The following is a 27,386-nucleotide window of genomic DNA, read 5'->3' as shown; positions in this document are numbered from 1 at the left end:
GTGGCCAACGGGACAGAGCTGCCTCTTATCTACGAAATGCCAACTGTGTCTCCCTAGAGCTCACAATATTTAATGACCTTCTGCAAATGTCACTTTTAGAAATATATATACATATATCCTAGCTGGTGACCTACCACTGTGCTGGGGCAAGGCGTTCGGCTTTAGGTTGCGATTCCCCTCTCCTTCGGTTTCGTTTACACTTTTGCAAAATGAAATGGTCACGTCTGGTTGAAAGCACAAAACGATGGGGTTCAGGCGAAGCGGCTGATGCTGGAGACAAGGTGAAACGTGATAACTCTGTCTTGAATTATAAATGGCCCAGGCTCAACTCTGCTCCATAAAGCTCTTACAACTGGCACGCAGTGGAAAGCATCCCTGGAAGTGCCTCTGATTTATGGGCTAGCTGCCCCCTTCGAAAGGATCGGAAATAATCTAAAGCAGACATCGCTGAGAGATGTAAGAAGCCTCTTATCTCTCTGGGTGTGCAGACCTCGCTTGAACGCGCTCCTTTATCTGCACCTCTGGCTCAGCCTTCCCTGGTGCACAGGGGGAACTTGACAGTGATCAGGATTAATGTCAACGGAGCAGAGTGAGCGCCCGGCCTGGGGGGAGAGTCAGTTGGTGTGGATGTATTTCACCACCATGGTAAAACACCCAAAAAGTTCTCCAGAGCCTGTTTCCATGTGCTGTGGGGGGCATTCAGAGCTTGCCAGGGGTTGCGCAGTGTTGGGTCCCATCCCCTTCCCTGTGGCTGGTTGTGTGGGGACCCTTGGGTGGCTCTTGCCCCCATCCCAGTGATGTCCCAGCCACGGGCTGTTTCCACGGGAGGGATCCACAAGCTCCTCCTTGAGCAGCATCCAGGGCCGATCGCTGGCAGGAGCCTGTCGAGGATGCTGAAGGAATTAGTCCTTCACCACCGAAAATCCCTTGCGAATCGCTTCGGATAGAACGGCAATAATGCGCTTGTAGTGTTTAATTTTCTGTGCGTTTAGAGATGGAAGGAAGTCGTTGCCGAAGATATGCTTTATTTGAGGTTTAATGGGGGAAATTAGCAGGAAATAGCTGGTATTACCAAGCTACGTGACGCTGAAGGGTAAAAAAGCCTCCAAGAAAGGCGGATTTTCTTTTCCTGAGAGATTGGAGGCTAAGCAGATTGAAACCAGAGAAAAGAAATGCGCTGCCCAATTAATCACAACAGTTTTAGTGCAGCTGAGCGGGTAAAACTGGGGAAGGGGGGGCACACGCGGGATGACCAAACCCTGCTCACAGCGGCACTGCTGGCACCGCTGCCGGTACCTTCCCCTGCACACCGGGGCTACCGTGGGCACATCCGAACTGGGGCTGGGGTGAGTGGGAGCTGTGGGGCACCCAGCTGCCTGCCCAAAGGACTTTGCTGATGCCGTGGGGGTAGCGAGGGGCCCGGCACACACAGAACCCCATCTTGCGTGGGGCTTGGGGGGCAGAGATGACTGGCTGAAGTTGGTGTAACACATCTGGTGGGTTCGATCACTTCACAGCCACTTGAAAGTGCATGTGGCGTTGCCCATGAACCCTCTTCTCACCACGGCATCTCCCGTTTTCTCCTCTCCCCACCGCAGGAATCCAGCAGAGGAAGGAGCAGGACGTGGAGGCGCAGAAGAAGGCAAAGGAGTGCGGGCGAAGCGTGCTCAGGGTGTCCCCGGACCAGGGATCAGACGTGTACCTCCTCAGGAAGATGGTAGAGGAAGTGTTTGATGTGCTTTATAGTAAGAACCTTCACGCTTCCATTTGGGGATTTGGATTGCCACTGAGGCTTGCTGAGCTGCCCGGTGCCACCCACGGACGTGGCTTTTGTCCCCAGCGAGGTAGCAAGCGCCTGGCAGGGGCAGGACGTGCTCCTGCATAGGGTTTGTGTTCTGTTGAGATGAGATCCAGCTGCTGCTTCTTCACTTCCCAGTGTCCCAAACTGGGGAAATGATCTCCTTGTGCTGGGGGCAGCATCCTCTGTGCCCCCAGCCAGGGGAAGCCTCTGCCGTGCCCTGAGTGTGATTTTCAAGCACACCGTTGTCCTTGATGTCACGTCTACAACACCTCTTTCACAAGCGCTGTGTCAGGGCTCTGCAGAGACTCTCTCGCCCCTTTCCCTGGCAAGTCTATTTAAAAGGAAAAAAGATGATTTTTCTAGCAGGCGGCCCCGCAGCTTCGACTCCGAGAGACAAGCTGGTGCCGTTCCAGCACATGCATCATCCCCGGCAATAAAGCTTCTGCAATTAAAATGTAGATGACCATATGGCTGTTGATATGTAACCCAGTGGGTTGCAGAGCTCCCTCTGAGCCCAATCTGCAGAGGCTCGAGCCGCAGCATTGCCTGTTTCTCGCTTGGGAGCTCCCTGCTGGAGCCCCCATGGAGTGGCTGGAGGTGACGGTCGTGCTACTGGCTTGTCCCGCGGCAGCAGCTCTGGGGCTGTGTTGGCTTGGGTAGGAAAGCAAGGTCGTGTTGGGAAAACGGGGTGGTGTTTTCCCCTGCGCTGCTCAGCGGGTTGCATTAGCCCAGCATGATGCTTTGGGGGAGTTCGTGCCGTGTGGCTGGACCAGCTGCAGAACTGGGCGTTTCGCTTTCCTGGGTGCAGCTCCACGTCACCATTTGAGATTTGGGGTGAGCTACCCAGTCCTGCTGGGGCTGTGTGGGTCTCCTTGAGCCTGAAGTGCAACTGTTGCCCCTGTTTATGTGCTGGGTTTGGGAACAGGCTCTCCCACCACAGTGGGAAGGGGATAATGGGTTCCCCCACCAACTGCCCCGGGCTTGTGCGCAGTGTTTGCTGTTGCTGGCTGTGGTTCCACTCTCGCCTTGGCAGCACCTGCTTCACAGAAAGGGGAGATGGCAGCCCTTCCTCTGGGGATGCACAGTCACTGAGGTTTTCTGAAACCACATAAAGGATTTGGAGATGATATTCCCATTAGCAGGGGTAATAAAATCCTCTCGCTGCGTCCAAAAGGCTTGACCCAAGCGGGAAGAAAGGGGCAATGCAGAAGAGCCAAGGGAACAGGATGGGGAGGGTGTTTTGTTGCTGGTTGGATCCTGTCTGAGCTGTGGGTCTCATCCTGCTACTGGGAGAACGCCAGGCTCTATGAGCCTCTTAGGAATAGGGGAATTATCCATGTATGACATACCATAAATATATAATTGCATAAGAACGCTTGACCAGGGTGCATCTGCGTGAGGATGTACAGACCAGGTGGCCCACGCCGTGGGATGAGTTTGGTGATGCTCTTCACCTTCTTGTGTGTGTGGACACTCTGGCCGGGTCCCCAGCCCACGGTGGTGACATCATGGCAGTGGCAGGAGGAGGTTGGGCATCCCTGGGCGGTGGTTTTGGCCTGGCATTGGGTGTCGTTCCAGCTTTGGATGGAACTCTGGCTTTGACTTTAATTCTGCCTTTGTGGCATATTCAGTGGGACCAGCTGTTTCCATCCTTGAGCCACTGGATGGGGAAACCCACTGGGCAGATGCTCCCTCCTAGTGGGAAGAGCCTCTCCTGGAGGAAAGGGCAGAAATACCGCAGGAGATAGTGGATGTCCCAGGGTGATTCTGTTTCCAATACCAAGACAAGTATCAGAAATTAGCAGTTATCTTTCTTCTATGTTTCGTGGGTTTTTTTTATCCTTTCAGTTGCCTCCCATCAACAGGGACTGGAAACAAAAAAATCGTAGAAAATACTCAGTCAAAAAGATCGCGTATTCCCTCCAGAGCCGGGTAATCTCCACACCAACAGGATGACTGATTACCGCCAGCTTCTATTAAACAGGCATTAATGATGATTATTGTCTCTCTTTAGCTAAACCGTGAGCCTCTGCACGGCAGCACGGGGCTTGGTGAAGGTCACTTTGGCAGTAACACGTTCCCCATAAAAATACGTTCAGGGAGTTACTGAGCGTTGGGTTGATAAGGAGCCGCCGTGGGCATCGGGAGCTTCTCCTCACCATGAGGAGAGGTGATGGAGGGAGGTAAAAGCTGTGAGAATCGGTGCGTCGGGGCCAGGAAACCGTCAGTACCCTCTGGACTTGCAGAAAGTGGTGGTGCGGTGCAAAGGTTTGGTTTGAAACTTCTGTTATTGGCTTAATTAAAACGTTATCCATCCCGCCTATGAGGAACCTTGATGGTTCATGCAAGTCGCACGTTGTTAGTTATCATAGTTATCACACGTTGCTTCAAAGAACACGTTGAAGAAATCACTTTTAATAAGGACTTGCTGACAGCGCCACAAGATTTCCGGGCTTTCTGTAAGACTTTTTTTTTAAAAGAAGAGAGAAAAAAGAAAAGATTTTAAAGAAAATCAACAGTATAAAATCCCCCAGCTATTTAAAGGTCCCATAATCTGCTCTGCCTGCCCCTCAGCCTGGAGACGAAGGTGCAGACACCTTGCCACGCAGCCAGATGTTCTGCATCTGGACGCCTCTTTGCCAGACAGGTCGCATTCCTGCACGGCTGTTTCTTCTGCTTCGTGCTTTCAGCACCAGGTTTATTGGTCGCAGTGACTTGGGTTGGTTTCCAAAGTAATTTTTCCACAGAGAGCAGCTCAAGGATTTGGGCCATTCCTTGAAACCATTCAGAGTGGGCTGATTTTCCGACAGTGTCTTGTCTGGAGACCATCCCAGGTTCAGGCTTTTTAGCTGGTTTAGAAAAATCTCTGTGTAGCTGCGATTTTTGCTGGTTGTATTTTGCTGCCAGGGAAGGGAAAAGAGTTTGCTCCCAATTCCTGGGGTAGATTTTGGTCTCAGAGGTACAGTGGAGCCAGCCCCATGTGGTGGGGACACAGGGGGACTCTGTGCCCATCATCAAGGGGAGCGGGTGAGATTTCTGGGCTGCTGGAGGAGATGGTGAAGTCAAATGTGTCCATGTTCCTGCTGCCTGCGAATGGTGGGATGGAGGGAGCCTGTTGTTGGTTTGGTTTTTATTCTTGTCTTCCAAAGTGTATCGAGGCTACCTGACAGCACCAGCAATCAAAGTGCTTTACATTCTTCCAGGAGGTAAAATAAGAAAATCAGCTGAAAATAAGACTCCCAAAATATCTCACTAAACATGATAAAAATCAGCGTGAGCCCTTCAGCTCCTCCGTCAGCCCTCGGCTCCCTCCCCGCTTGCCGGTGGCCACATCCCTCGCTGGCACGTGTCTGGGCATCCTGGGGGTGGGCTTGTGCCAAGTGACCCCAACCAAGCGTTTTACTTTGCAACCCAAAAGATGAGGCATCTGCTTATTGGCTTTTGTGAGCTTTATATTAATTAGCGCTTAGAAAGAGCTTGCAAGTCCTTGCGTGCCAAGTGCCGAGGTAGAATGCAGTTATCTTCTCATAATGTCTCCAGCGGGATGTCTTGCTTTGGCGTTTGCTCCTCCAGCCTGGCTCGGCCGCGGTGGGGGTGCGGGGTGTCGGTCGGTGTGTAACTCTGCCCCCTCCCCAGGTGAAGCCGTGGGGAAGAGCAGCGTGGTCCCTTTGCCATACGAGAGGTTCCTGAAGGAGCCGGGCTCACTGGCGGTAGCCGGCTTGCCGGAGGGGATCAGCTTTAAGAAACCCATGGAGTACGATGTGAAGTCCCTGATGGCCATCTTAGAGCACAGCCACAGCATCCGCTTCAGGCTAAAAAGGTAATTCTGGGGTTCCCCGAGGGGGCAGGAGGGCAGTGAGCCCTCGAGATGGTGGCTCCTGTAACGCCAGTGAATGACAAAGATTTTGCATGGAGGAGACAGGAGGGTCTCCCCTGTGTCCCAGCTTCTCCCCTAGACCCAGAAACCTGGATCTCACCATGCCAAACCCAGCCTTGCATGGAGGTTCATTGGTGTCAGATAGCTTGAGACCATTTCAGACTCTTTCCTATAATAATTGCATGTAAACGTGCACATTAACCACATCGTGTCGCCGCCAAAATTTCCACTGCGGCTAGCTAAGTGCTTTCTGGTCTCCAGAGACATTTCCAGTGTAAATGCTGCGAGCTTCTTCCCAGGCTGAAATGGGATTTTAACAGCAAACAAGGAGGGAGGGGAGGCGGGAGACCACGGCGAGGCGACCTCCCCATCTTGGCCACATTTTGGCCAGGGGCTCTGCGGTTTTGGTGCAATTCCTTTGCGTTTGCCCGGCTGGCGGCTCCTCGGATCTGTTCAGAGAAGTGCTGAGCGCTACCAGATACCTGTTCTGAGGGCTCAGTTCTTCTGGAAAATCAGGCTGAGACAGCTAAAAGTAGGACACCCAGAACTGGAGCTGTCTGTGAGCTCATGGCCGCCTGTCTCATGAGAAGCGTGTGGGCTTCCTCGCTCTGAAGCTGATCCCTGGGCTGACGGTCCCTGCTGGACGTGCCGTGGGTCCTGGCGCTGGCACAGGCAGGGCAGTCCGGTGGTTACGGTCACACTAAACACACCGAGCTCGGTGGCTTTGCCCCAGCTAATATAAACGCTTTGAACTACTATAATACCAACCGGTTCCACTTAAAGAAGACAAAAATGGTGCAGGCGCTCGAAGAAGCTGGTGGAGGTTGGGTGATGGCTGTAATTTCTGGAACAAGAGCCTGGCAGTGCAGCGTGTCCCCCAGTCCTGGGCACGGCTGTCCTTGTCCCTCCACATCCTTGCTGGTCCTGGCTTAGCAGAGCCACGGCACCAAAGCAACCTGGTTTTTTCCTCCTTTTCTCCCTCGTTTCCCCTCAGGCCGGCGGACGAGCCCAGCCGAGAGCCGAACCCCAGCGCCGAGCTGACTTGTACCTCCCTCGCCCCCAAGGGCGGCCGGGACTCTGGTGCCAATGGCCCCATGGCCAAACCCTCTGGCCAGGACCCCCCCTCCGCCGTCACCAGCTTCTTATACGGCGTCTCACTGCCGACCCAGATGGCCGTCGACCTAAAGCAAGAGGTGTCCGGGCCGAAGGCGGCCGGCGAGGTGCTGCTGCCCCGGCCGGCGGGAGAGCTGAAGGTGCCTTCCTCACAGGAGTACAGCGACTGCTGTGGTAATAGCCTGGAGTTTGCTCTCAGACGAGGGCCTGGGCAAAGCCCACCCCCCCGGCACTGACAGGGGACAGGCCGGGGTGTTCTGGCGGTCCTTGGATGAAAATTGGTGCAAAGCTTGGCCTGTATGGAGAGGAGCGGATCCCCGGCCATTTTGTGTTGCCCTGGCCCTTCCCCTCCATTTCTGCCCTGACACACCAAGTGCTGCACCCCGAGGCTGGAGGGGCAGCTGGGGGACAGTGGGGACTTGGCCTGGCCAGGACCATGCTGGGTTGTCACAGGTTAGGGGACACAGAGGAGAGCTGATGGGGTCAGTGTCACCGGCAGAGACAGCACCCGGGGGTTGTTCGGGTGCCCAGAGCATCGGTCAGGCTCTCATCAGGCCTTTCTCCTTGTCTCCCCTCTTGTCCAGGACAGAAATCGTCAGTCTCCGGAGGTCCCCTCATCCAGAATGTGCACTCGTCCAAGCGCATCCTCTTCTCCATTGTCCACGACAAGACAGGTCCGTGTCCCATTTTGCTGTTGGAGGTGGCCAGCAGCCACCTCTTGGGGAGAGGTTTCCCCCCAGCCCCATCTCTCTGTGCTCTGCTGTGGGACTTATACCCTTTACTTGCTGCAACATCTCGGTGTCACAGCTCCATCCCCACTCGGGTGTCCCTGCCATCTCCATGATGCTCAGTCCTTAAGCAATGCCAGCCGGCTGGAAAATCCCATCCCCGCTTCGTGCCCGGGGAACCGATGCACGGCTGAGGGTGAGGCCGTTCACCTGAGCTGCAAACAGCAAATACCTGCCAAAACTTGGCGTTATTTCAAAGTAACTGAAACCCACTAACCCCGGCGTGATTCTGCAGTGGTGCCTGGGGGGATCAGCAATGGGGAGGAGACTCTGCCATTTCCCCACCTCCACCCCACCTAAGGGACGTGCAACCTGAAATTCTGACGTGTTTACATCAAAACCCGCGCCTGCCCATGTTAAAAAATATGGGTGGGAAAGCTGGGAAAGAAAAGGAGGTGAAAAAGCTCCTCTGGGAAATGGCCACGCCTTTCAAAGGTTCATTTCAGGTTGAGTTTGCTCTGTCCCGGAGGGTCTTTCATTTCAGGGTTGAGAAGTTTTATGGGGTCATTTGTTAAGAATCTGCTTTGCACATGCAGGGCTGCAGAGGAGGGTGCTTGGGCTGGGGAAGCCGGACCTTATCTGCCAGCCTGGCAAAATCCACTCGGGAAGAGGGAAATCATTATTTTTGAAGCAGCAAAGTCTTGTTCCCGCTTCCCAGTGCTTCGCACCAGAAAAGTGCATCTGCTGTGTATGAACCATATGGAAGTTCCTTATTTCTTATATTTTGTTTTGATAGATAAGTGGGACAGTTTTATAAAAGAAACTGAAGATATCAACACCCTTAGGGAGTGCGTGCAAATTCTGTTTAACAGCAGATATGGTGAGTAGGAGTTAATATCCCATTATGCATCTGCAGCGCTTGTGGTTTGCATATCATTATATAGCAATCATTTTTGTTCCCTAACACAGCAGCAGAAGCCATATGCTAGAGCTCCCTTCTCTTCCTAACACATTTAGCCCAGCAGCTCCCAGTCTCTGAGTGTCTGCTGAAGGTTATGTCAATATTTCCATTTGGAGCCCCCGCCGCCGTCGAGGAATTTATAACTGGGCTGTAAACCAGCCCCGGTTGGAAGCGTGGAACGCCGGGTCGGAGCACCCGGGCACCGCCGGCGCTGGGGGCGAGGGGGATTTAAATTAATATGGCAGGAAAAAAGAAGGTTTTCATTATTGCAGCTGCTTTTTTTTCCGCTCGCACGGCTTGCAGGTGTCGTTGCTGCTCCCCTTGCCACAGGCAGTGCTTTTTGGTTAGTTCCTGGGTGTTTGGGCAGCTGTAAGCTCAGGAAATTGCTTGGGAATGGGCAGATGGGCTGGAGGTTGTCGCCTGAACCATCCTCATCAGGCTGTGCAATCCATGAGTTATAGACGGGCTATAGATACGTGCTACATCACTCGTGAGTTATAGATGGGCTATAGATACGTGTTACATCACTCATGAGTTATAGATGGGTTATAGATATGTGTTACATCACTCATGAATGGGCTATAGATGAGCTCTGTAACTTATAGACTGTAATTCACTGTGCAACTCCTGAATTATATATGGGCTATAGGTGAGCTCTGTAACTTATAATCTATATATGTGCTCTGCTACTCACAAGTTAAATAGCGACCTGCTGTGGTCTCGGGGAGGTTGGGGATGGCACATGGGCCAGCTCGCCCCTGGTTTGAGCAATGCCGGGCATGTCTGGGGGTTTGGAGGACACTGTTAGCTGTGTTTGCGGCTGCCTTGTCTCCACGTTGTCCCATCTCCCATGAGCGAGCTGCTCCCAGGGCTCATCTTGCGGGACAAGCAAAGGAGAATTGGGCAGGAGGCACTCGTTGTCCTTGGGTTGAAGCCTTTACACCTTCATTTTGTCATCTGTAAGAGGAAAAGCCCGTGTTTGAGTGCAAACCATGCATTCACCTTTCAGCTGAAGCCTTGGGGTTAGACCACATGGTCCCTGTCCCGTACCGGAAAATTGCCTGCGACCCCGAGGCGGTGGAGATCATCGGCATCCCGGACAAAATACCCTTCAAAAGACCGTGCACCTACGGCGTCCCCAAGCTCAAGAGGATACTGGAGGAGAGGCACAACATCCATTTTGTCATCAAAAGGTGGGTGGCAAGGGCAACTGCACAGGCTCAAGGGGGCTTGAGGATTTAAGCTCTATTCCCTCCACACTTAGAAGGTTTATTTTGACACCTAACACTCATTTTACCCATTTTTATGGAAAAGAGCTATAATTCTGCGTGCACACCCCCCCACACCCTCTGTTTTCCATCTCTCTCTCCACTTTTTGCGAGGATGTGGCAGGGTTGGCCATACCATGCTCACCCCCAAGCCGCGCCACCCTGTTGTAAGTCCATGCAGGCATTACCAGTGCCATCCTAAGCATTTTGGGTGGTATCGGGACCCCCTGATCACGACACGACTATCTCTAATGGCATTTGGTGTCTGGGAGGAGGAACATCCATATTCACACTGCACGGGGATTCCCCTCCACCTCGTTTTGCAGCACGGCTTATGGGTGTCCCGTATATAGGATGATGAGGATATATCGCCTGCGGGCAGGGCGTTGTGTCTTGATGTCTGTATTTGCACTGGAGCAGGAGGAGCAGACACTTTCCTGGTTATCTCTGCACCGTGCAACCCCTCTTTGCTTCCCTGTCAGGAAAATCTGCTTTATAATATATTTATTTATTCAATCCTCGCCTCTGTAGTGCTCATGTTGTTCCCTTGCTAGAGGTGTGAAACTACAGCACAGTACCTTTGCATAGAAGCTGTGTGTGGCTCTAAAATACAATATGTGGGAGAAAGGTGACATCCCCAAGGGTATGTGTGCCACAGCAGGAGGGTGTAAATACTGCAGCTCTGTGCTGGTGGCATCTGCTTGATGATCTGTGTCGTGAAATGAAGGTCCAGCAACAGCTACTTCGGTCCCATCATCTCTTTTGGTAAAGCCAGCCTGTAGCAGCCTCATTTAATAAGTTAATTAAATGAAGAGAAAGGCTTATAAGCAGATTTAAAGGTGCTTTAGTTAAAGAGCATATGCTGTAAGATTGCTTGGTTGCACAACAGGCTAAAAGGCTTCTTTTTTTCTTTTTGGCTGAAAAATTCTTTCCCTTTTTTTAGGGAATGAATAAAATCACTGTTTTGGCTTGGTTTAATGCTGTTCATTAATAAAACCTAAAATTCAGTCATTAGACGCACCTATTTCTAATCCCCTTTTTTTTGTTGTTGTTGTTTCCTCCTAGGATGTTTGACGAGAGGATTTTTACAGGTACGTTTGATTTATTGCCCACAAAATTGAAAGATTACCCAGAGAAGCAGAATTGAAATAATGTCGCCTGTAAGCAGCAAAAGTGCAGGACACGTGCAATTGCGCTCAGCGACGAGAAGCCTCGGCTGTGCCCTGCACGCAGCTGTGCCGACACCGCCGCTGCCTGCGATCCGTGCAAGCACCGTGCGCCCTTTAAATCATGTTCTGAAGGTTTAAGTGAGAAATCCCCAGTGCGTGAGGCTGGGCTGGCTCCCTGCGCCAGGCTGAGCTGCAGCTCCAGGCAGCACATGGCATATCGCTGTGCTTTCAGGAGGAAGAAGAATCACCGCTGGGTTCCTCGCTGGTAAATTATTCCCTTTTTCTTTTTGGCTGGGAAGCGCTAGTGTCATCCAGCTGCTTTTTTTAAAAGAAAAACTTTATTTTTTTCTCAAGAAAATGATTTTTTAAGCTCTAACTCGCCCCCAAGGGATGGAGCACTGAGCTATTCCTTGGGATACTTGGATTTTGCTTGCGAATCCGCCATGGGTGTGTGGTATGTGGGGGGAGGCATCGCACACGTCAGAACATCAGCCCAAGAGCTGCCAATGGAAGCGCCGTGCTACAAACTCGGGGTTCCACGGCGGGGGTGTGCAGGTGGAAATTAGGGGATGAGGAGGCAAAGCCAGCAGCACTGGGGCTGGTGGCAACTCCCCCTCCCTGCCTGGTCCCTGCAGGGCTACCAGAAGCAAAACACATTAAACCGGGCTTTTTGTGATTCGCATCAGCACATCTGACTGTGCAAAAGCATCTGCTGAGTCAGGAGGTGCCATTTTTGCAAAGACACTATTTTCTGAGTGGAGCTGTATTTTAAGTTGGCGACTGCAAAATATCCCAAAGCTTCCCCATACAGTTTTGCTCACCCTTTAATTAAAATACCCACCACTGCTGGGAAACCTATTTTTTGCTTCTCCCCTGGGTAGCAGCTTCAGGCAGGCTCCGCTGCTGCAAGAACAAGATTTGGTCCATAGAAAGCACAAATTAAAAGGAGTCTTTTGGACTGTCGGTAGATAAATAGTGAGTTTAAGACTCCGTATTGCTGCTGGTCCCATTGCCAGAGCCCTGCCCTTCCTTGCAGGCTGGAGCAGAAAGGAAAAAGGCTTCGTGTTCCCATGGACAAGGTGTATTTTGGAAGGGTGGGGATGTCACGATGGCACTTTGAGACCAGCAAAGGGCCTTTGGCAGCAGCTATTTAGCAAGACACCGACATGGTTTCTGCAGCCTCGCGGTGTAATTTCATTCCCTCCTTCCTCCAGCACTAATTCTTCAGCTTTTCGCTCACCTTCCCTGCCCAGTTTTCATTTCCTACCCCGCCTTCAGATCATTCTTTTCATCTCCAATGCCACTGCTGAGTGTTCGTTCCAGCTCCTTTCAGGTTGCTGAGGAACAGGGAAGGGCGAGGGGAGGTTTTTCATGGTGACAAGATGCTTTTGTCCCCCTCCGTGTGGCTGCAGTGGAGATTTCTCCTGCTGCACGTGGAGCTTGGAGCTGTAGGATGGGGCTGCCTGTGTCCCCGCTGCTCTGGGCTTTGCTGAGCTCCTGTCCTTGGCAGCACATCCCCTCCCTTGGGACAGGGCTGTCCCCGCACTGGGGCTCATTCCTGCAGCACTGGGCCACGGCCCTGGCCACACCTGGATTTCCCAACACATTCCCCACCTCTTGACACCCTGTCCCGGCATCCAGCCCTTTCCAGAGATGCTCTGTCCCTGGCAGGGCTTCCCAGAACACACTTCATTACGCAGAGCTTTAAGCAAGCACCTTGCTATTATTTTAACATGTAAACCCAATTAAATCTGCACCCTTACCTTTGCAAGCAAGTGACTCTTGAAATCCTGTCACCCCACCCTGATATCAGCTCTGGGACTAGCGGGGGGCAAAAATGGAGGTGGAAAAGCTGCATTATTGGCACCTCTGGTTGCTAATTCTGCTTTTTCTCTTCCTTCCAAACCTACCCTGTGCACCTGGCACCAGGAAGCAAATTTACCAAAGATCCAACCAAGCTGGAGCCGTCCAGCCCCCCCGGGGAGATCTCCCCCGAGCCGCACCGCGGGGCCGGGCTGGACCTGGCGGGGACCTCCCAGGCCAACAGCAGGTACGTGACACTCCTGTCCCCCGGCCACCGCAAAGTGGCGTCCCTCCGAGAGTTACTTTGGGGGTGTTAATGTGCACAGCAGGTTATTGCACCAGCTGGGGAGGGTGCAGTGGGTGCAACTCAGTGGCAGCGTTGGGGAGGTGTTATAGGTAACGTGGTTGTAAGGGCGTCATTCTTCTGCCTCCCTAAAAACCCACTGCGATGGTACAGACGGGAGACTGAGCACCCCCATCCTGTTGCAAACCAAAACTGCAAAGTTTGGAATCACTGATTTTGTACAAAACTGATGAAATCGAGGCCGTGCCCAGGCAGGCTGGGATTATCTGCAGGAGCACTGTTAAAGCATGGCCTAAGGATTCGCCCTCAGCCGGCACTGTAACACGACATCCTGCTAATTAAGGATTACTTGTTTATAAAGCTTACAGGGAGACTAATAGTGGATTAACGGATGTTTTAATAAAGGTGGGGTTATAGAGTTCAGCAGGGCAGGAGGCTTTTTATGAGAGTACCTGTTTCAGATACAACCATGTCACGAGCTAGATGGGTTTGCAATTTGCTGGCAGCACCTACAGAGCACATAGCATTGCTTTCCAACCTGTGCTGGGAGATCCAGAAGGGATTTTTCTCTGTGTAGCTCCAGTTTCCTGTATTTTTTGCTTCAGCTGGTCTGAAGCAAGGTAGTTTTTAGCCACAGCATTTACCTTTAAAATCACTTTAAATAAAAGAAGCGGAGCAGCAGTTCATAGCAGTGTAACTGATGCTTGCAGGCAGGTCTGTAACTTGTTCCCATCTGCTCTGTGGCATGTGTTGGGTTCCCTCCCTCCTTGGTTCTTCACGGACATGAGCCCACCACGGATTGAGGTCTCCTGGTTCTCCCAGTGCTGTTTCAGGTTTGTCTCCAGGGATGTGGCTGCTGGGTGTCCTCAAAGCCATGCTCGCCCCAGGACCGTGAACCTGCCCCATAAGCAGCATTAGAACAGGCACCTTGAGAGGGCAGAGACCTCTCAAGCTGCCCAGTTTGAGGGGCTGGCATTTGGCACCCAGCCCTCGAGGTATCTCCAGCTTTAAAGGAGGATTTGGGGGCGGTTTGGTGGTGGAGCGCAGCTCGCTCTGCCTGCTGCAGGGGTGAACTTAAATATTGTGAAACCTCCCAATGCACTGATACCACCTATCTGCAGGGAAAAGCAGGTGGATATTCAAATCCCACTTTTGTTCTTCTGCAAATAAGGTACATCTGTTCCATGGCTGGAGCAGAGCATTTCCATAGCAGTTGGTCTACCCAGGTGAGGGTCCAGTTGAAGGGCAAGGGCAGAGCCAGACAGAAACATAGAAACATTGAATCATAGAACAGTTTGGGTTGGAGGGACCTTCCCAGCTCCCCCAGTGCCGCCCCTGCCATGAGCAGGGACATCTGCACCAGCTCAGGGTGCTCAGAGCCCCGTCCAGCCTGGCCTGGGATGTCTCCAGGGATGGTTCAGCCACCACCTCTCTGGCCAACCTGGGCCAGGCTCTCACCACCCTCAGTGTAACAAATTTCTTCCTCATGCCTGAATTTCCCTCCTTTAGTTTAAAACCATCACCCCTCGTCCTATTGCAACAGGCCCTGCTAAAAAGTCTGTCCCCATCTTTCTACTCCAGGGAGAAATACCAGATGCTGCAAGAAGTAACACACCCCCTGGAGAAGCCCTCCTTCCAAATTTCCTTAGTGAAAGGTTGATTTTGACTCAAATTGAGAGTTAAAACCCTTCCCACAGCTCCTAGCTAATACATACAGGACTTTCTAGACCAGAGATTCTTTTTACCCATACCACATTTAGGAAGAACATCTCAAGAGCACTCCTGGCTTCCTTCACATTGCCTGTAGTTTGTTCTGCTGATGTTGCTGAGTGGATTTAGGCAAGAGAAGTGCTTTTGAGCATCCCCCTTGAGGCAACAGGGATGTGGCGCTGGCTCTGAAGGGTTTTCCTTCCCCCCAAAGGACCAGTGTCGTGGAGGGATGTGTTTTGCAGTGCCTCCCTGGGCCCCTTGCTGCCAAAGAGCTGTGGTTGTTCTTGGTTAAGAAAGAGAGAGACAGAAAGCGATCACGTCCTGAGAAATGCAAAGTAATCTCATTTGGATGCCGAACGCCTTGGGTAAATTCCTGAGCATGCAAAGTTAACTGCAGGCGCGAGTTTGGGATAGCGCCCAGTTTTCAGGGAAGAAAAGCTTTGGGCAGAATAAATATTTATCAAATCAATTGACTTTTTTCCTCTCTCCCTGTTTGCTTTAGCTCCATGAGTAACCACATTGTAATGATGCTTTATGCACTGCTCGCTGCCGCAAAGGGATGGAGTCAACCAGGTCTTGAGCTTAAAACCCCTCTTGCTTTCAGGAGCTCCCCTCTGCGGGCACGTCCGTCGGTCTCTATCAGCAGAGATGACACCAGGGGAGAGGTTGGGAACAGGACCTGAGTTGCAGAAGAACCCGCAGACCGTGGGTTTCTCTTGCAGCCATGGATACCGCGGCACTGTTGAGTTTTTCAGCGTTCCCTTTGGTTGCTCCATGACCACCTCTCACGTCTGCCTTTCCCTTCCAGGTCCGAGAAGTGCAGTGTTTCTGAAAGCTGTGAACCAGGTGAGGAATAATTAATTTTCTCTTGCAAAATAGTGATATTTGTGGGGGGGCGAACGCTAAAGAAAGTTCCTGTGTAGTAACCAGTTACCCATTTGCCCCACGGGACAGTTCTCTCAGGATTTTATCCCCATTCATTAGATACAGAGATGAAGGGTCTTATCCTGTGACCTTTCAGTTGCGTCCCAAAAGTGCATAAATAGAAGTAACGAGACTTAAGCACATGCTTAAATACAACGCTAAGGGAAGTCTTCAGTCTCAGAGTTCCCCTTTCCCAAAAAGCTGCCACAATTGGATCACCCAGAAATCAGCGGTGTTAGTGCTCTGCAAATGAGAAGGAAACCCTTTTCCCCAGTTTTAGGGGCTTAAATCACCACTGAGTAGGTGACGCCATGTAGAGCCTCACTGTAGAGCCTCACTGTCCTGCCTCCCCAGCTGTGACCCAGCCCCTTGCAGTGAGTCAGTCCTGCCCTACATGAGGATATCTGGAGATAAGAGGCAGCTGGGCTGAGCAGCATCCCCCAGGGCAGCCTCTCCATGGGCTGGTGTGGGTTCCCCACCAGCTGGGGTTCAGCTGGTCCTGCCCTGCTGTGATGCAGCTGTGATCAGCCCTCCCAGAGCACAGCTCTGCAGAGGGGCTTGTCTGAAATGCGAGACTGGGAGCATTAAAAATGCCAGAAGTGCCTGTTGGAGATGGCTCCTCCTGGATCCCCAACAACACTTACAGGTAACTCAGTTTAAGTGAGGAAAGCCAGGAAACAAGCACATAACCAGAGCAAGCAACCGGTTTGAGGCCACCAACAGCTCCTGCCAGCCAAGCTGTTTTCAGAGGCTGTGTCCATGGGAGCCCTTCGGGTACCTTGATGCCATGGCCTTGATGCCGCTTGACCAAAGTCTGGTTGCTGCAGGATGCTCAGCCAGCACTGAAGTCACAGCTCCGGTTTCCCTGCCTGCGTTGGGCAGATGTGGCATGGCCCATTCCTCTTGGCAATTGCCTTTTGTTGCATCTCCCCGGTAGGTACCTCAGGAGATCTGGGTGGGATCAGGCAGATCAAAATCGAGCCGGACGAGCTGGACATCATCCAGATCACTGTGCCAGGTAGGCACCGGGGTACCGGCTGGTGCGGTGGCCTCTGTGCAGGCTGGGCTGCTGCCTGACCTCTCAGCATGTTGCTTTGAGAAGAGGATGTTTCACAGCACAGAAGGTCCCCTGTGCCCATGCACTGGTGTTTCTTCTCTGAAGGTTGTTTTAAGGGGCATATCAGGAATCAGTGGATTTCCTGGGGGCAGTACAAGGTGCTTTAGGGCTTGCTCTTGTTTCTGTCTCTCCTGCGTTGCTTTTTGTTGCTGCCTTTCCCTTGAGAAAGTGAGCCTGGTTTACTGTTTCCCCTCATGCTTGGGCTTAGAGGATCCCAGGTATCGAGTGCAGGATGTTTTGGATGAGGTCCTTAGTTTAGAAGAACAGCCTGGTTAGTTATGAGTTTGTAAGAACAGGTTTAATATTAAGTATGTGCTGAAAATGTGTTGGAATTGGTTGTACCAATGCGTTTCTCCACGTTTCTGCCCAGAGAGGTCGGTGGTGATGGAGGTGAGCGGTTGGGTGCTTGAGGGGCAGCTGGGAGAGCTGTTTTCCATTCACCTGACCTGGACAGTGCAGCAAATGGTAGGATGATCCCCAGGGTTTAATGAGTGGATAGTTAGCACTTTGCATTTTCAGTGTGCTTTACAAACATCAATTAATAATCTCATGAGAATGAGGGCAGCAACAGGACTCCCAACATGCCCAAGGGTGAGCGATGCTGCGGACAGCAGTGACACCCAGCCTCACCACACCAGTGTGATCTCTGTCACACCGAAATTATAACAACCCCTTAATACAGTGATATTTGGGGAGTCACTCAAGGATTATCGTAGAATGGACTTAATGTACAGTTAATATAGGGGAAGGAGAAGAACAAGGTATAGTGGTAGATCAAACATTTAATTTTCAACTTGGCAGCTAATGGAGGAGAAGAAAGCTAATATGTGGCGAGCTGGCGGTGTGTGGGAGGAGGAGGAGGAGGTGTTATCGCTTCTCTGGTGCCGGGTAGATCACACTTCAAGGCCAGAGTCCACCTTTTCTTACCTTATTTGAAGATCGAGTTCAATCAGAGGGAGTACAGCTGAGGGCAGGGAGGAGGATTAATAGGCAAGAGGTATTCATCTACAGGGAGAAATTGATGAAATTTGGATTATTTATCCAGTGAGGTGGTTGATTAAGCAGTGACCTGACTGAAGTATTTAAAGTAGCTGAAGGTTTATTTAAAGCTAAATTTGGGTAGTTCTTTGAGGGCACTGGAGAGCCCAGCATTAGGGGAGACAGGTTTAATCATGCATGCAGGTTACATAAGGGAAACCCAACAGGTGTGATTTTGGGGAGGAAGGCAGCATTGCTGGAACGGTTTTCCCTCGGTGGAGTAGCTAAGTCAAGCAGCATTAACTTTTTAAGCCAAAATTGAGTGTCTAGATGGAATTAAGCCAAGTAAATAGTTTTGAACTCTTTTTATTCTTTACCTTCCACGGAGGTGGGGAAGAAGCTTTTGATCTTTTCCCTTGGGCCGAGAGGTCGGGTGTGTTTCGGAGATGAGCTCCGGGTGGTCCCGGGGAGGAAGAAGGCAGCTGTGCCCCCAGAGCAGCTCCTGCTGTGGGGCTGTGTTGTGGGGGAGCCCTTCGCTCAGCCCCTGCTGATGGGCCAGGGCCTTCTGAACCCTGTTTTGGGGACGGTCCCCCCCATCATTGAAACAAAAGCTGCCCATGGGGTTTTGTCCGCAGACCGATCGCCCGGTTCGGATGAGATGCACGACCCAGCACCCACGCACGTGTCCTCGGAGGAGTCGAACTACATCCTAGAAACAGCAGCAGGTACCAGGAATGAAGCATCCAGGAGACTCTGGGGAGGCATGAGAGTTTGTGCGTGTGTCAGAAATGAGTAAATACCATTTATGAGCCGTGAGGATGGAGTTGGGACCTGCTTCCAGAGTCGTGGCCTCAGTCAGGCCAGCTGGGAGCTCTGGCAAACAAACTGGTGGCTTTTTCAGCACTGCTGCTCCTTCCCAGACCTCTTGGATGTAGGCGATGGGTTTATTTTGCCTGTGCAGCTCCTGGCGTGGTGCTGCCAGCCTGAGCCTGCACTGGGACGTGTGCTCAGAGCTTAGGGAGGGGAGGAGGAGCTGGATGACTGCAGGGGACCTGGGGACATCCTGCCCACGTCTGGTCTGGTTTTACTGGTGCTGGCCACCGCTAACCCTCCTCTTCCTCAGCAGGGACAGAGAAGGGGCCCAGCGAGGAGTCACGGCATGAAGAAAAGCAGAGAGAGGGATCAGGTGAGTGTACAATGAGCTTTGCCCATCATTGCAAGTTTTTGGATGCAGATGTATTTCGCGTTGGTTTTTGTGGGCTTCCTATATGATCAGCAAAGCATTCAGCCTCCAAAAAGCCCAGCACAGGAGGTGTTGCCGTGTTCCTGGGCTCTGTCCTCCCTACTGTTGCCTAGATTTACTTTTTCCCCCATTTTGTCCCTCCTTGCTGCCCGCAGAGCTCTGTGGCGGGTGCATGGCTGCCCTTCCTTGCTTAGGGATGAGCTTGGAAGCAGCTGCTCGTGGTTTGGCATCAGTTTGAGAGGTGTGAAGAGCGTGTGGTCGGCTCTGCCGGGGCTCAGGGGCTGCTCGCCTGTGCTGTGTGTTGCTGGCTCCAGAGGCAGCTGGTTTTTCAGAGCATTTCTCTCTTTTTCTTTTCTGTTTGTGTTTTTTTTTTTGCAGATGGCATAGGGGATGTTTTAAGTCATTTGAGAAAACAAGTTGAAATTTTGTTCAACACAAGATACGGTAAGATAGTCGTAAAATTAACACATGTTCATCATGCCAAGTGCTGGCCTCTGCCATGGGGAGCTCCTAATTGCTCACAAATGTCACCTACCATTTCCAAACCAGCAGCTGAGTAAAGGTGCAATCTAATTTGTTCATTTGCTGTCTGCTGGGCTTACAAATGCATTTGAAATCTCCCCGGGCCTTGTTACTGCAGCTCTTCCTCTTCGTTTCCTTGATGCTTTTTCATCTGGCTGCAGCCCAGGAATTGCTGCCATGACCTTCAGCCGTGTAGGCAAGGACCAAAGTGGTTTCCCCCATCACTTGTTTGAAATATCAGAGAGGATTTTCCACCTGAGGTGGTCATGGCGTGGCTCAACAAGGCTGGTGCGACCCTGTGTTGGGGGCTGGCACTCGGCATCCTCTGTTTGCCCCCTTTATAAAGGTTATTTAACCTGGAAAAAATACTAGTGAGGTCATGTGCATTTTGAGAGCTGGCAGAAGGTCTTTGCCAGTGGAAGGACCAGGAGACACAGGGAAGGAGAGCAGGGGAAGGAGAAGGGCTGGGATGCTCTGGGCAGGCTGAGGCGCTGGGGATGCAGCTGGAACGGCCGGCAGAGCGATGGCTCTGTGTGCACCCCGCGCTTTCATAAAGGACTGAGGGTCCTCGCCCACGTTCGTGGGGTTTTGTCCTGGTTTTTCACCTGGCCAAACAGCTCTGCCTGGTGCTGGCTGTTTGGTTGCTTATCAGCAATATTTAGCAAAGCAAAGGGAGCCCTCACTGCGGGTTGCACAGACTGCAGGGTGCCCCAGGCATGCTCCTCGTCCCCTCATCTGGCAGAGGAACATCTATGGAGGGCTGGGCATGGGGTCCCGTGGCTTTGTGGAGAGATGCTTGCAGCCTTTATAGGAAACCCCTTCGACGTGTGCTGCTGCAAGGCAGCCTGTGTTAGCACAGCAAATGCAAAAGCCAGCTCCGGGCAGCAGCCTGGCTCTGTCCCTTGGCTGTTGTCTGCCATCAGGACATCCCACCAGGCACAGAGTGACAACAAACTCTCCAGAAACCTCTCCAAACCCCCACTGATATATTGTGTCACTGCCACTTTGCCCTGACGTGGAGATCCAGCAAGCTAACAAGGTTCGGTCCCCATGCAGCGAAAGCCATAGGAATATCGGAGCCAGTCAAAGTTCCCTACTCCAAGTTCCTGATGTATCCCGAGGACCTGTTTGTCGTGGGCTTGCCGGAGGGCATCCTGCTGCGCCGCCCCAACTGCTTTGGGATTGCCAAGCTGAAGAAGATCCTGCAAGCGAGCAACAACATCCAGTTTGTCATTAAAAGGTAAAGCAGGTGGAGTGGCTGTACCTTGGGGAGGATGTTCCTGCTCAGACGTCTTGCTGCTGTGCAGTGTCCTGGGCAACATCCCCCTCTTGGTCACCTTCAGTACATTTGCTTGATTAGAAGCAACCAAGGGTTGTTGCCTTGTTGGAACCATCCACGAGAGGCAGCAGTGTTGTCATCTCTCCCTCGATGTCTTTTGGGGTTTTACCCCACTTTTGCAAAGACTTGGCCCAAGAGCAGGGAGCACCCAAGGGTGGGTGAGAGGGAGCCGGAGCCTTTAACCTTCAGGGTGCTCAGGCGTGGGGCAAAGAATGTGACCGAGAGGCCTGGAGGGTCTTCTTATGGGAAGCAGCTCTCAACGAGGTCCAGATGTGCACATCTGTGCCTCAGCAGGATGCTGTGGGCACCAGGGAAGGTGCTGTCGTTGCACTGGGGAGCAGGGAGTGTCACAGGGACCTGTGAGAGGCCAGGACTGCTGCGACACAACAGCATTGCCCTGAGAGAGGGAACAGATCCAACAGAGATCAATTTTAAAGTGTCTTTAGGTGTTTTGGGGGGTTTCTCACCCAAATGCTGGCTCAGCCTCCATTGCAGAGGAGAGAGCTGATGCAACCAATGTAGCAGGCAGCTGAAATGGAAAATAGACGTTGGGAGTGCAGACATTTAGTGGCATCACACCAGCACTGTGTGATGCCACTACACTGTTGGGTAGTCCCAGGCCAACCCAACTGCGTTTTGAGGGTTCTCCTGTTCCCCTCCCAGACCCTTTTATCTGTAGTGCAACTGGTAACAAGCCCTGCTATCACCTCACTGTGTGATTTTAGCATTAGACAATTTTGGGAGCCAACTGTATATTTAAAGGAGCTGCGCACAGCTTCTCCCATCCCCAAGAAACATGCAGGATCGCGTGTCCTAAAAGCCTGTAACAGCTGATTTAAGCTGCCCACCCATCACCAGCTTATTCTTATCCCGGGGAGCATCGCATCAGCTCACTAGAGTCTGTTGGCATGAAAATGACTTCCAAAGTTCCCCCGCTGCATTGCGAGAGCTTCACAGTTGCATCGGCCAGACATGGTTGGTGGGTTGTGGCCGTCGGGGCGCTGGCCCAGGGGACACCAGAGCAGCGGGGTGTTGCTGGCCGGGGAACTCACAGGTGTCCCCTCTGCTTCTCGCTGTTTTCCAGACCAGAGCTGCTGGCGGAGGGTGTAAAGGAGCCGGCGTCGGACAGCCCGGCAGCCAAAGGTAGGCTGCGAGACGCCCGGCAGCCGGGCCGTTAAGGACTAGGTAGGAGAGGAGTGAGAGCGTTTTCCTCCAGCACGTCTCTTGCCTTCCCTCCCCACCTCGTTTTTTGGCTGGAAACCCCTTTCTGTGCGTCCCCCTCGGAGGCACCACAAATCCTAACTCCTCTTATGTCCCTTGTCCCAGCCGTCGGCGAGAGGGACTCGAGCGAGGCGCTGCTGGAGGACGCTGTGAAGAGACAGGGCTTCCAAGGTGAGGGCCTGGAGGCATCTCGGAGGGGTTGAGATGGGGTCCTTGGACCATTGTGGGGCTGGTAGAGTAAATAGATGCGGGCAGGGAGCAGTCACAGGGTGTCAGGGCTTGGTAGGAGAGGAGGAGGTGGGTGAGATGACGGGAAGGACAGACATCCAGAAAACAAGATGCGCAGCTGGGGCGGGTAGTCCTGTAGGTCTAAGGAAGAGTCTTGATGCGGTTTGGATGGTGCCCTAATTAACCAGCTTTGCTTATCTTGCCGTCTGACCTTGCGAGCTGTGTAATTAAGTTTGCCTTTTCTGGAGTTTTTTGCGGCCGGGCGGGGTTTGTATAAGCACTGCTCCGCTCCAGCGTGCACGAGCACCCAACACGGTGGCTCCATCGGGGCAAGGAGCAATGGTGAGAAGCCTGTGGGCTGAGGGGCAAGTGCTGCCCTGCTTGAGCATCCTTTTCCTTGGGCCATGGGAGCCCGTGAGAGTTTGCAGAGAGGGACGGAGGCTTTTCAAAGGCTTTGGCTTTTCAGAGAGGCTTTGGAGTGCATTTTATTTTAACGCCAGTAATTATCGCAACTGAATCTTCGATTTCATGCAGCTTTTATTCTTAGCAAACAGGCGGGGAAAAAAAAAACATATTTCTGTTTAGATTATTTTTAAGGACTTTGAATGGCCCACTCCAGAGATTAGCTAATTGCAAGATAAGGACTTTCCTATAATTAGAAAATGGCATTACTTAAAAGTCACAGAGTGCCTTTTAATTTACCAGCAGAAGTCCATAATTGTTTCTTTATTTTACAGAAAATTATGATGCCAGGCTTTCTAGAATAGACATCGCTAACACGCTACGGGAACAAGTCCAGGACCTGTTCAATAAGAAATACGGTGAGAAACCAGGGTGGGAATCAGTTTTATTCCCTCCTTATCTCCTCCTCATTTTTTGCTCCCTGTCTCTCCCCTCTCCTCTGGGTTCCTCCTTGCCAGGTGCTTTCTCGCCTGCCCCCTGAATGGGCAGCACCTCATGGGGACAGGGAGTGAGGGTCTGGGAACTGCTGCTCTTTGCTGCAGGTATTTGCAGTGTAGGTGCTCCTTGGCCACCTTTTGTTTGGTCTTTTAACCCCACTCCATGAGGAAGAATGATGGTAAATTAATCAGCAGAGAATTGCAGAGCTGTGGGAGCACAGGCCGTGGCGGGAGGTTGGGAGACAAGTAGATGCTGTCCCTCCTGTCCCCAGGGCACCTACCTGGTCTCTGCAGGGTGCTCCCACAGCCTGTCTGCCCCAGCGTCTGTTCTCTATCAAGCAAGGCAGGGAAATGCTGTTATCCCCATTTTCTAGGCAGGGGTAACAGTTGTGTGGGTTCCCAGGTACACACAATAGCAATTATTATACTTGCAAGGAAATGTGTAGCCTCGGTCCTGCAGCGCGGCCTCAGAGAGGGAATGTGCCTGTGGAGTCATCTCCAAATAATGTCCTGAAGCGAAGAGCAGCAGCTTTCCATCCCTGCCACTGGGCATCATCCTACAGGACGGTGTCTCTCCTTGGCCCCGCCAGCTCTGCTGCGTGCTTGTGGCTGCCTCGGCACCGCTCCATCGTGGAGACGGCCCAAAAATGTTGGTCCTTGATCTAAAGCTTGACATGGTACCTTGAGCAGCCTCCTCATGCCTCACTGTGCTTTGTTGGGGCTGGGGAGGGAGCCAAAGCCGTGGTAGAAATGGCATCCTTGGCATCCTGCACACTTACTGCTTGCTTACCGCTCGCTTCTCTCCCAGGTGAGGCCTTGGGGATTAAATACCCCGTGCAAGTGCCATACAAGCGGATCAAGAGCAATCCAGGGTCGGTGATTATCGAGGGGCTGCCCCCCGGGATCCCCTTCAGGAAGCCGTGCACCTTTGGCTCGCAGAACCTGGAGAGGATATTGGCCGTGGCTGATAAAATCAAGTTCACCGTGACAAGGTGCGTGGTGAGAGGTGTTGGTCACCCCGCCGGGCAGGAGGGGAGAGGAGCGAGCAACATAGATGCACCCCCAGCTCTGCCAGCCCCATGGAGGCAGGGCTGTGCATACTGTAAATGCCTTCACTCCCAAGACAGCAATTAAGCTGGCAGCTAATGGTTTGCATGAAGGAGGGGACCATAAAATAGAGACTCCCGCTCTTTCCTCCTGTCCACTGCCTGGGAGGTGGTGGGGAAGGCGTCAGTGGGAGAAAATGCAGTGTTTGGTGTGATGGTTGTGTGGGCAGGGAAATCCCAGCCCCTTTTCGAGGAGGCTTGAAATAGGAGAAACATTGCTGGGCTTTTTGCTGGTGTAAGACAGCACTCAGGGTCCCACAGCGCCTGGAGAGCCACCGGGCACCGGCCGGTTGGGCAGGTCCAGTGGGTTTTGCAGCCAAATGGGATGGACACAAGTGGGAGGGGAAAAGCACTTTATCACTGTTTCATTGTAAGGTGGGACAGGGGAAAAAATGGTTTTAAGAGTGGCTTCATCAGCCTCTCGCTGGGCCACACTGTCTGTGTGCTTACTGATGGGACACGCGCTGTCCCGAGCAGGGACCTCGTCCCCACGGAGCTCCTGTGGTCTCGCACGAGTGGTGGCACAGCAAGAGGAGGACAAACTGATCCCTCATCCCCCAGAGCTACAGGGGGATGCTTGGTCCAGGTGTGTTGCCTTCCCAATGGCGTTTCATTTTAAATCTCCTTTTTTCCTTATTTTTTTACAGGCCTTTTCAAGGACTCATCCCCAAACCCGGTAAGAGATTATTTCTTTTTGCCTAAGCGATGCATTGGCCAAGTGTTAGTGGTGGTCAGGCAGTTGCAAGCTGTGGATGGCAAGCAATAATTTTACCAGCTGGAGGAAAGTTGCCCCTGAGGTCACATTTCTGGGCTTGCCGCTTTGGTTTTGTTGTTGTTTGGTGTATTTGCTGACACTCCCCTGACTGAGACATCTGGCCTCAGCGTCACCCATCAGTACTGCTGCTGGTGCCTTGAAACGGTGACACTTCTCAAGAGCTAATCTAGAGCAGGGATCTGTGTTCTGTATTGAAGAAAGAACCCGCTTTCTTAAGCATTTTATTAAGATAAATAGGAGTTGCAATGAGCTGGCAGGTTTGGTGTCGTGGGGATGGGGTGATTAAGCACAGGGCTGCAGCAGCGTGGCAGTGAAAGCCCTTGTTGGCCCATGGGCATGTGGAAACACTGGGGACATGGGAGAGGAGAAGACAGGGTGTCCGGGGCGTGCTCTGTACCCAGCTGCAGAAACAACCATCGCAGAGCCGTGTCCTTCCCCGTGCATCGCTGCGCTTGCTCTGTCCGTCGCTTCCAGGCTGCCCAGAAAAGAGAGCTGCTGTTAGAAATGTGGGTAAAGACCTGTCTTGGTTTTAAATGTCTGTAATTACAACTGTTGGAAGAGCACAGATGGGTGCGAAAACCATTGTCGTCTTTATTGATGGCTTCCCATTTCCTTGGCCAGCCTCCGTGTGGATGGCACAATTTCGGGAAGACAGATATGACAGAGAGGAAAACATTTATATGCCTTTATTGGGAACAGCAAAAAGGTGTTAGACGCCCGAGAGGGTTCTCACAAAAGGCGAGCTGAGAAATTCAGTCCAGGGCATGATCTTTGTGCTGATCTCTGCATCCCTGCATATGGCCCAGCTGAGCTGATGGGGAGTCCCCTGAGACCTCTGCGGACCTTGGATTTAGACTCGTTATCTTTTGGCCCTAAGCAGCAACGTTCCAGCTCACACCAGCTGGGCCTTAAACCAGCCTTGGATAAAATGCAAGTCTTGCAGAATTCTGCTTTTCCATGAAATTAGATGGCTATAACACCAGAGTAAGCCGAGGATGTATCCACTCCTCCAACTGCATCTTGTCTTCCCATTCCTCCGCCGTAATCGGTATAATTACGTTAAGAGACGCTGATCTGACACAAATCGCACCATTAACAAAGGCGCACATCAGAAGGCAAATACTTCAACCTGCCAGCTGGCTGGGAAACACAGCCTGATAAATAGAGATGTAGAGGAAATTGATTTTCCTTTCGATGCACGACATTTCTTTTTCTTCCTTCTCCAGCTGAATGCTCCTAGCACGGGCTGGCCTGTGCCAGCACAAACCCAAAGCCATCTTTTATTCTGTGTATTGTGGTACCCGAGCGGGCTCGGGAGGAGGTCGCAGCATCTCTTCTCCCACGGGGGTTTTAAATAAGAGCAGTCGCAGGTGAGGGGTTTTTCTTACTTGACATCTCAATTTGTTAGAGACTACTTTAGCTAAACCTTCGGAGACAATCTTAGGATTTATAATTATTTTCTGGTAGTCAGACTACCAATAGAATGTCCCCTTGAGAAAAAGCGGTTTGTATTTTGCTCCCCAAAAGTCCCTGTTGACAGCAATTAACCTCTTGTCTGCTTTTCCACCCCATTACACCAAAGTGGATGGTGGCAACATGGTGGTGCATTCACTGCTTTGGCTTTTCATCTGCCTTAAAAAAATTAATGATTTCCAACTGGCCATAGATAATGAAAAATGTAAATTGAAGAGTGTTCTTTTTACCTCAATCTTGTGTAGTAAAGTGAAGAGCAGCAGCAGAAGTGTGTGCTTGGTGTTAAAACAAAGGCAATGAATATCACTTTTATTTCGCAGAGGAGCATTAAAATGAAAGCGATAGTTGCTCCCAAGCAGGGTGGCATTTCAAAGGCATCTAAAAGCTGGAAAGCCCAGGAGATGCCTGTATAAATGTGTGGGGAGTTCTGGTTTTTGTGGATCATTTTGGCCAAAACTTAGATGAAAAGTGCGCCTTCTAAGAGAAAAGGGAAATTTAACATAAGATTTAAAAAAAATCACTTTGAGGTGGTTTTAGTTGTCCTTAGGTTAAATTATGGGGTTTAATTTGCTTTAAACAAGTTGTGCACCTCCTGCGTTGCAAAGAGCATCCTGGATAACTGCAGCATCATGGAGGACAGGCCTCCTTGTCTCTCTACTTGGGGACAACCATTTTTTTAAGTGTGACAGAAACAGCTAAAAGGATTTCAGTATAATCTGGGCACCAAACGTGCTTTTTCTCCAGATTATCGGTAGTTTCTCCGAGATGGTATCTCCCCTCTAATGGGTCGCAGTGTTGGGGGTGAGGATGCCGGCGCAGAGGCAGAG

At 51.8% G+C, this 27,386-nt stretch overlaps 1 protein-coding gene across 1 annotated transcript in view; it reads left to right on the top strand.

The window, feature by feature from the left end:
• GTF2IRD1 (GTF2I repeat domain containing 1) overlaps positions 1 to 27,386 on the top strand; it is a gene marked incomplete at both ends in the record, with an annotated part of 42,107 nt that overhangs the window by 4,353 nt on the left and 10,368 nt on the right. Inside the window, 19 exons of the mRNA XM_080357016.1 lie at positions 1,599 to 1,745; positions 5,438 to 5,621; positions 6,673 to 6,965; positions 7,376 to 7,465; positions 8,316 to 8,399; positions 9,490 to 9,673; positions 10,814 to 10,839; positions 12,847 to 12,967; positions 15,543 to 15,580; positions 16,596 to 16,676; positions 18,389 to 18,478; positions 18,880 to 18,939; positions 19,375 to 19,440; positions 20,575 to 20,758; positions 21,942 to 22,000; positions 22,184 to 22,249; positions 23,044 to 23,127; positions 24,014 to 24,197; positions 24,959 to 24,987. Coding sequence (XP_080213142.1) covers positions 1,599 to 1,745; positions 5,438 to 5,621; positions 6,673 to 6,965; positions 7,376 to 7,465; positions 8,316 to 8,399; positions 9,490 to 9,673; positions 10,814 to 10,839; positions 12,847 to 12,967; positions 15,543 to 15,580; positions 16,596 to 16,676; positions 18,389 to 18,478; positions 18,880 to 18,939; positions 19,375 to 19,440; positions 20,575 to 20,758; positions 21,942 to 22,000; positions 22,184 to 22,249; positions 23,044 to 23,127; positions 24,014 to 24,197; positions 24,959 to 24,987 — 2,070 coding nt within the window. The remainder of the gene's footprint in view (positions 1 to 1,598; positions 1,746 to 5,437; positions 5,622 to 6,672; positions 6,966 to 7,375; positions 7,466 to 8,315; positions 8,400 to 9,489; positions 9,674 to 10,813; positions 10,840 to 12,846; positions 12,968 to 15,542; positions 15,581 to 16,595; positions 16,677 to 18,388; positions 18,479 to 18,879; positions 18,940 to 19,374; positions 19,441 to 20,574; positions 20,759 to 21,941; positions 22,001 to 22,183; positions 22,250 to 23,043; positions 23,128 to 24,013; positions 24,198 to 24,958; positions 24,988 to 27,386) is intronic.

Source organism: Nesoenas mayeri, assembly GCF_963082525.1.
Source record: "Nesoenas mayeri genome assembly, chromosome: 20".
Taxonomy (NCBI): Eukaryota; Metazoa; Chordata; class Aves; order Columbiformes; family Columbidae; genus Nesoenas; species Nesoenas mayeri.
Note: the sequence above shows the minus strand (reverse complement) of the source record. Positions and strands in the feature narration are given on the sequence as shown.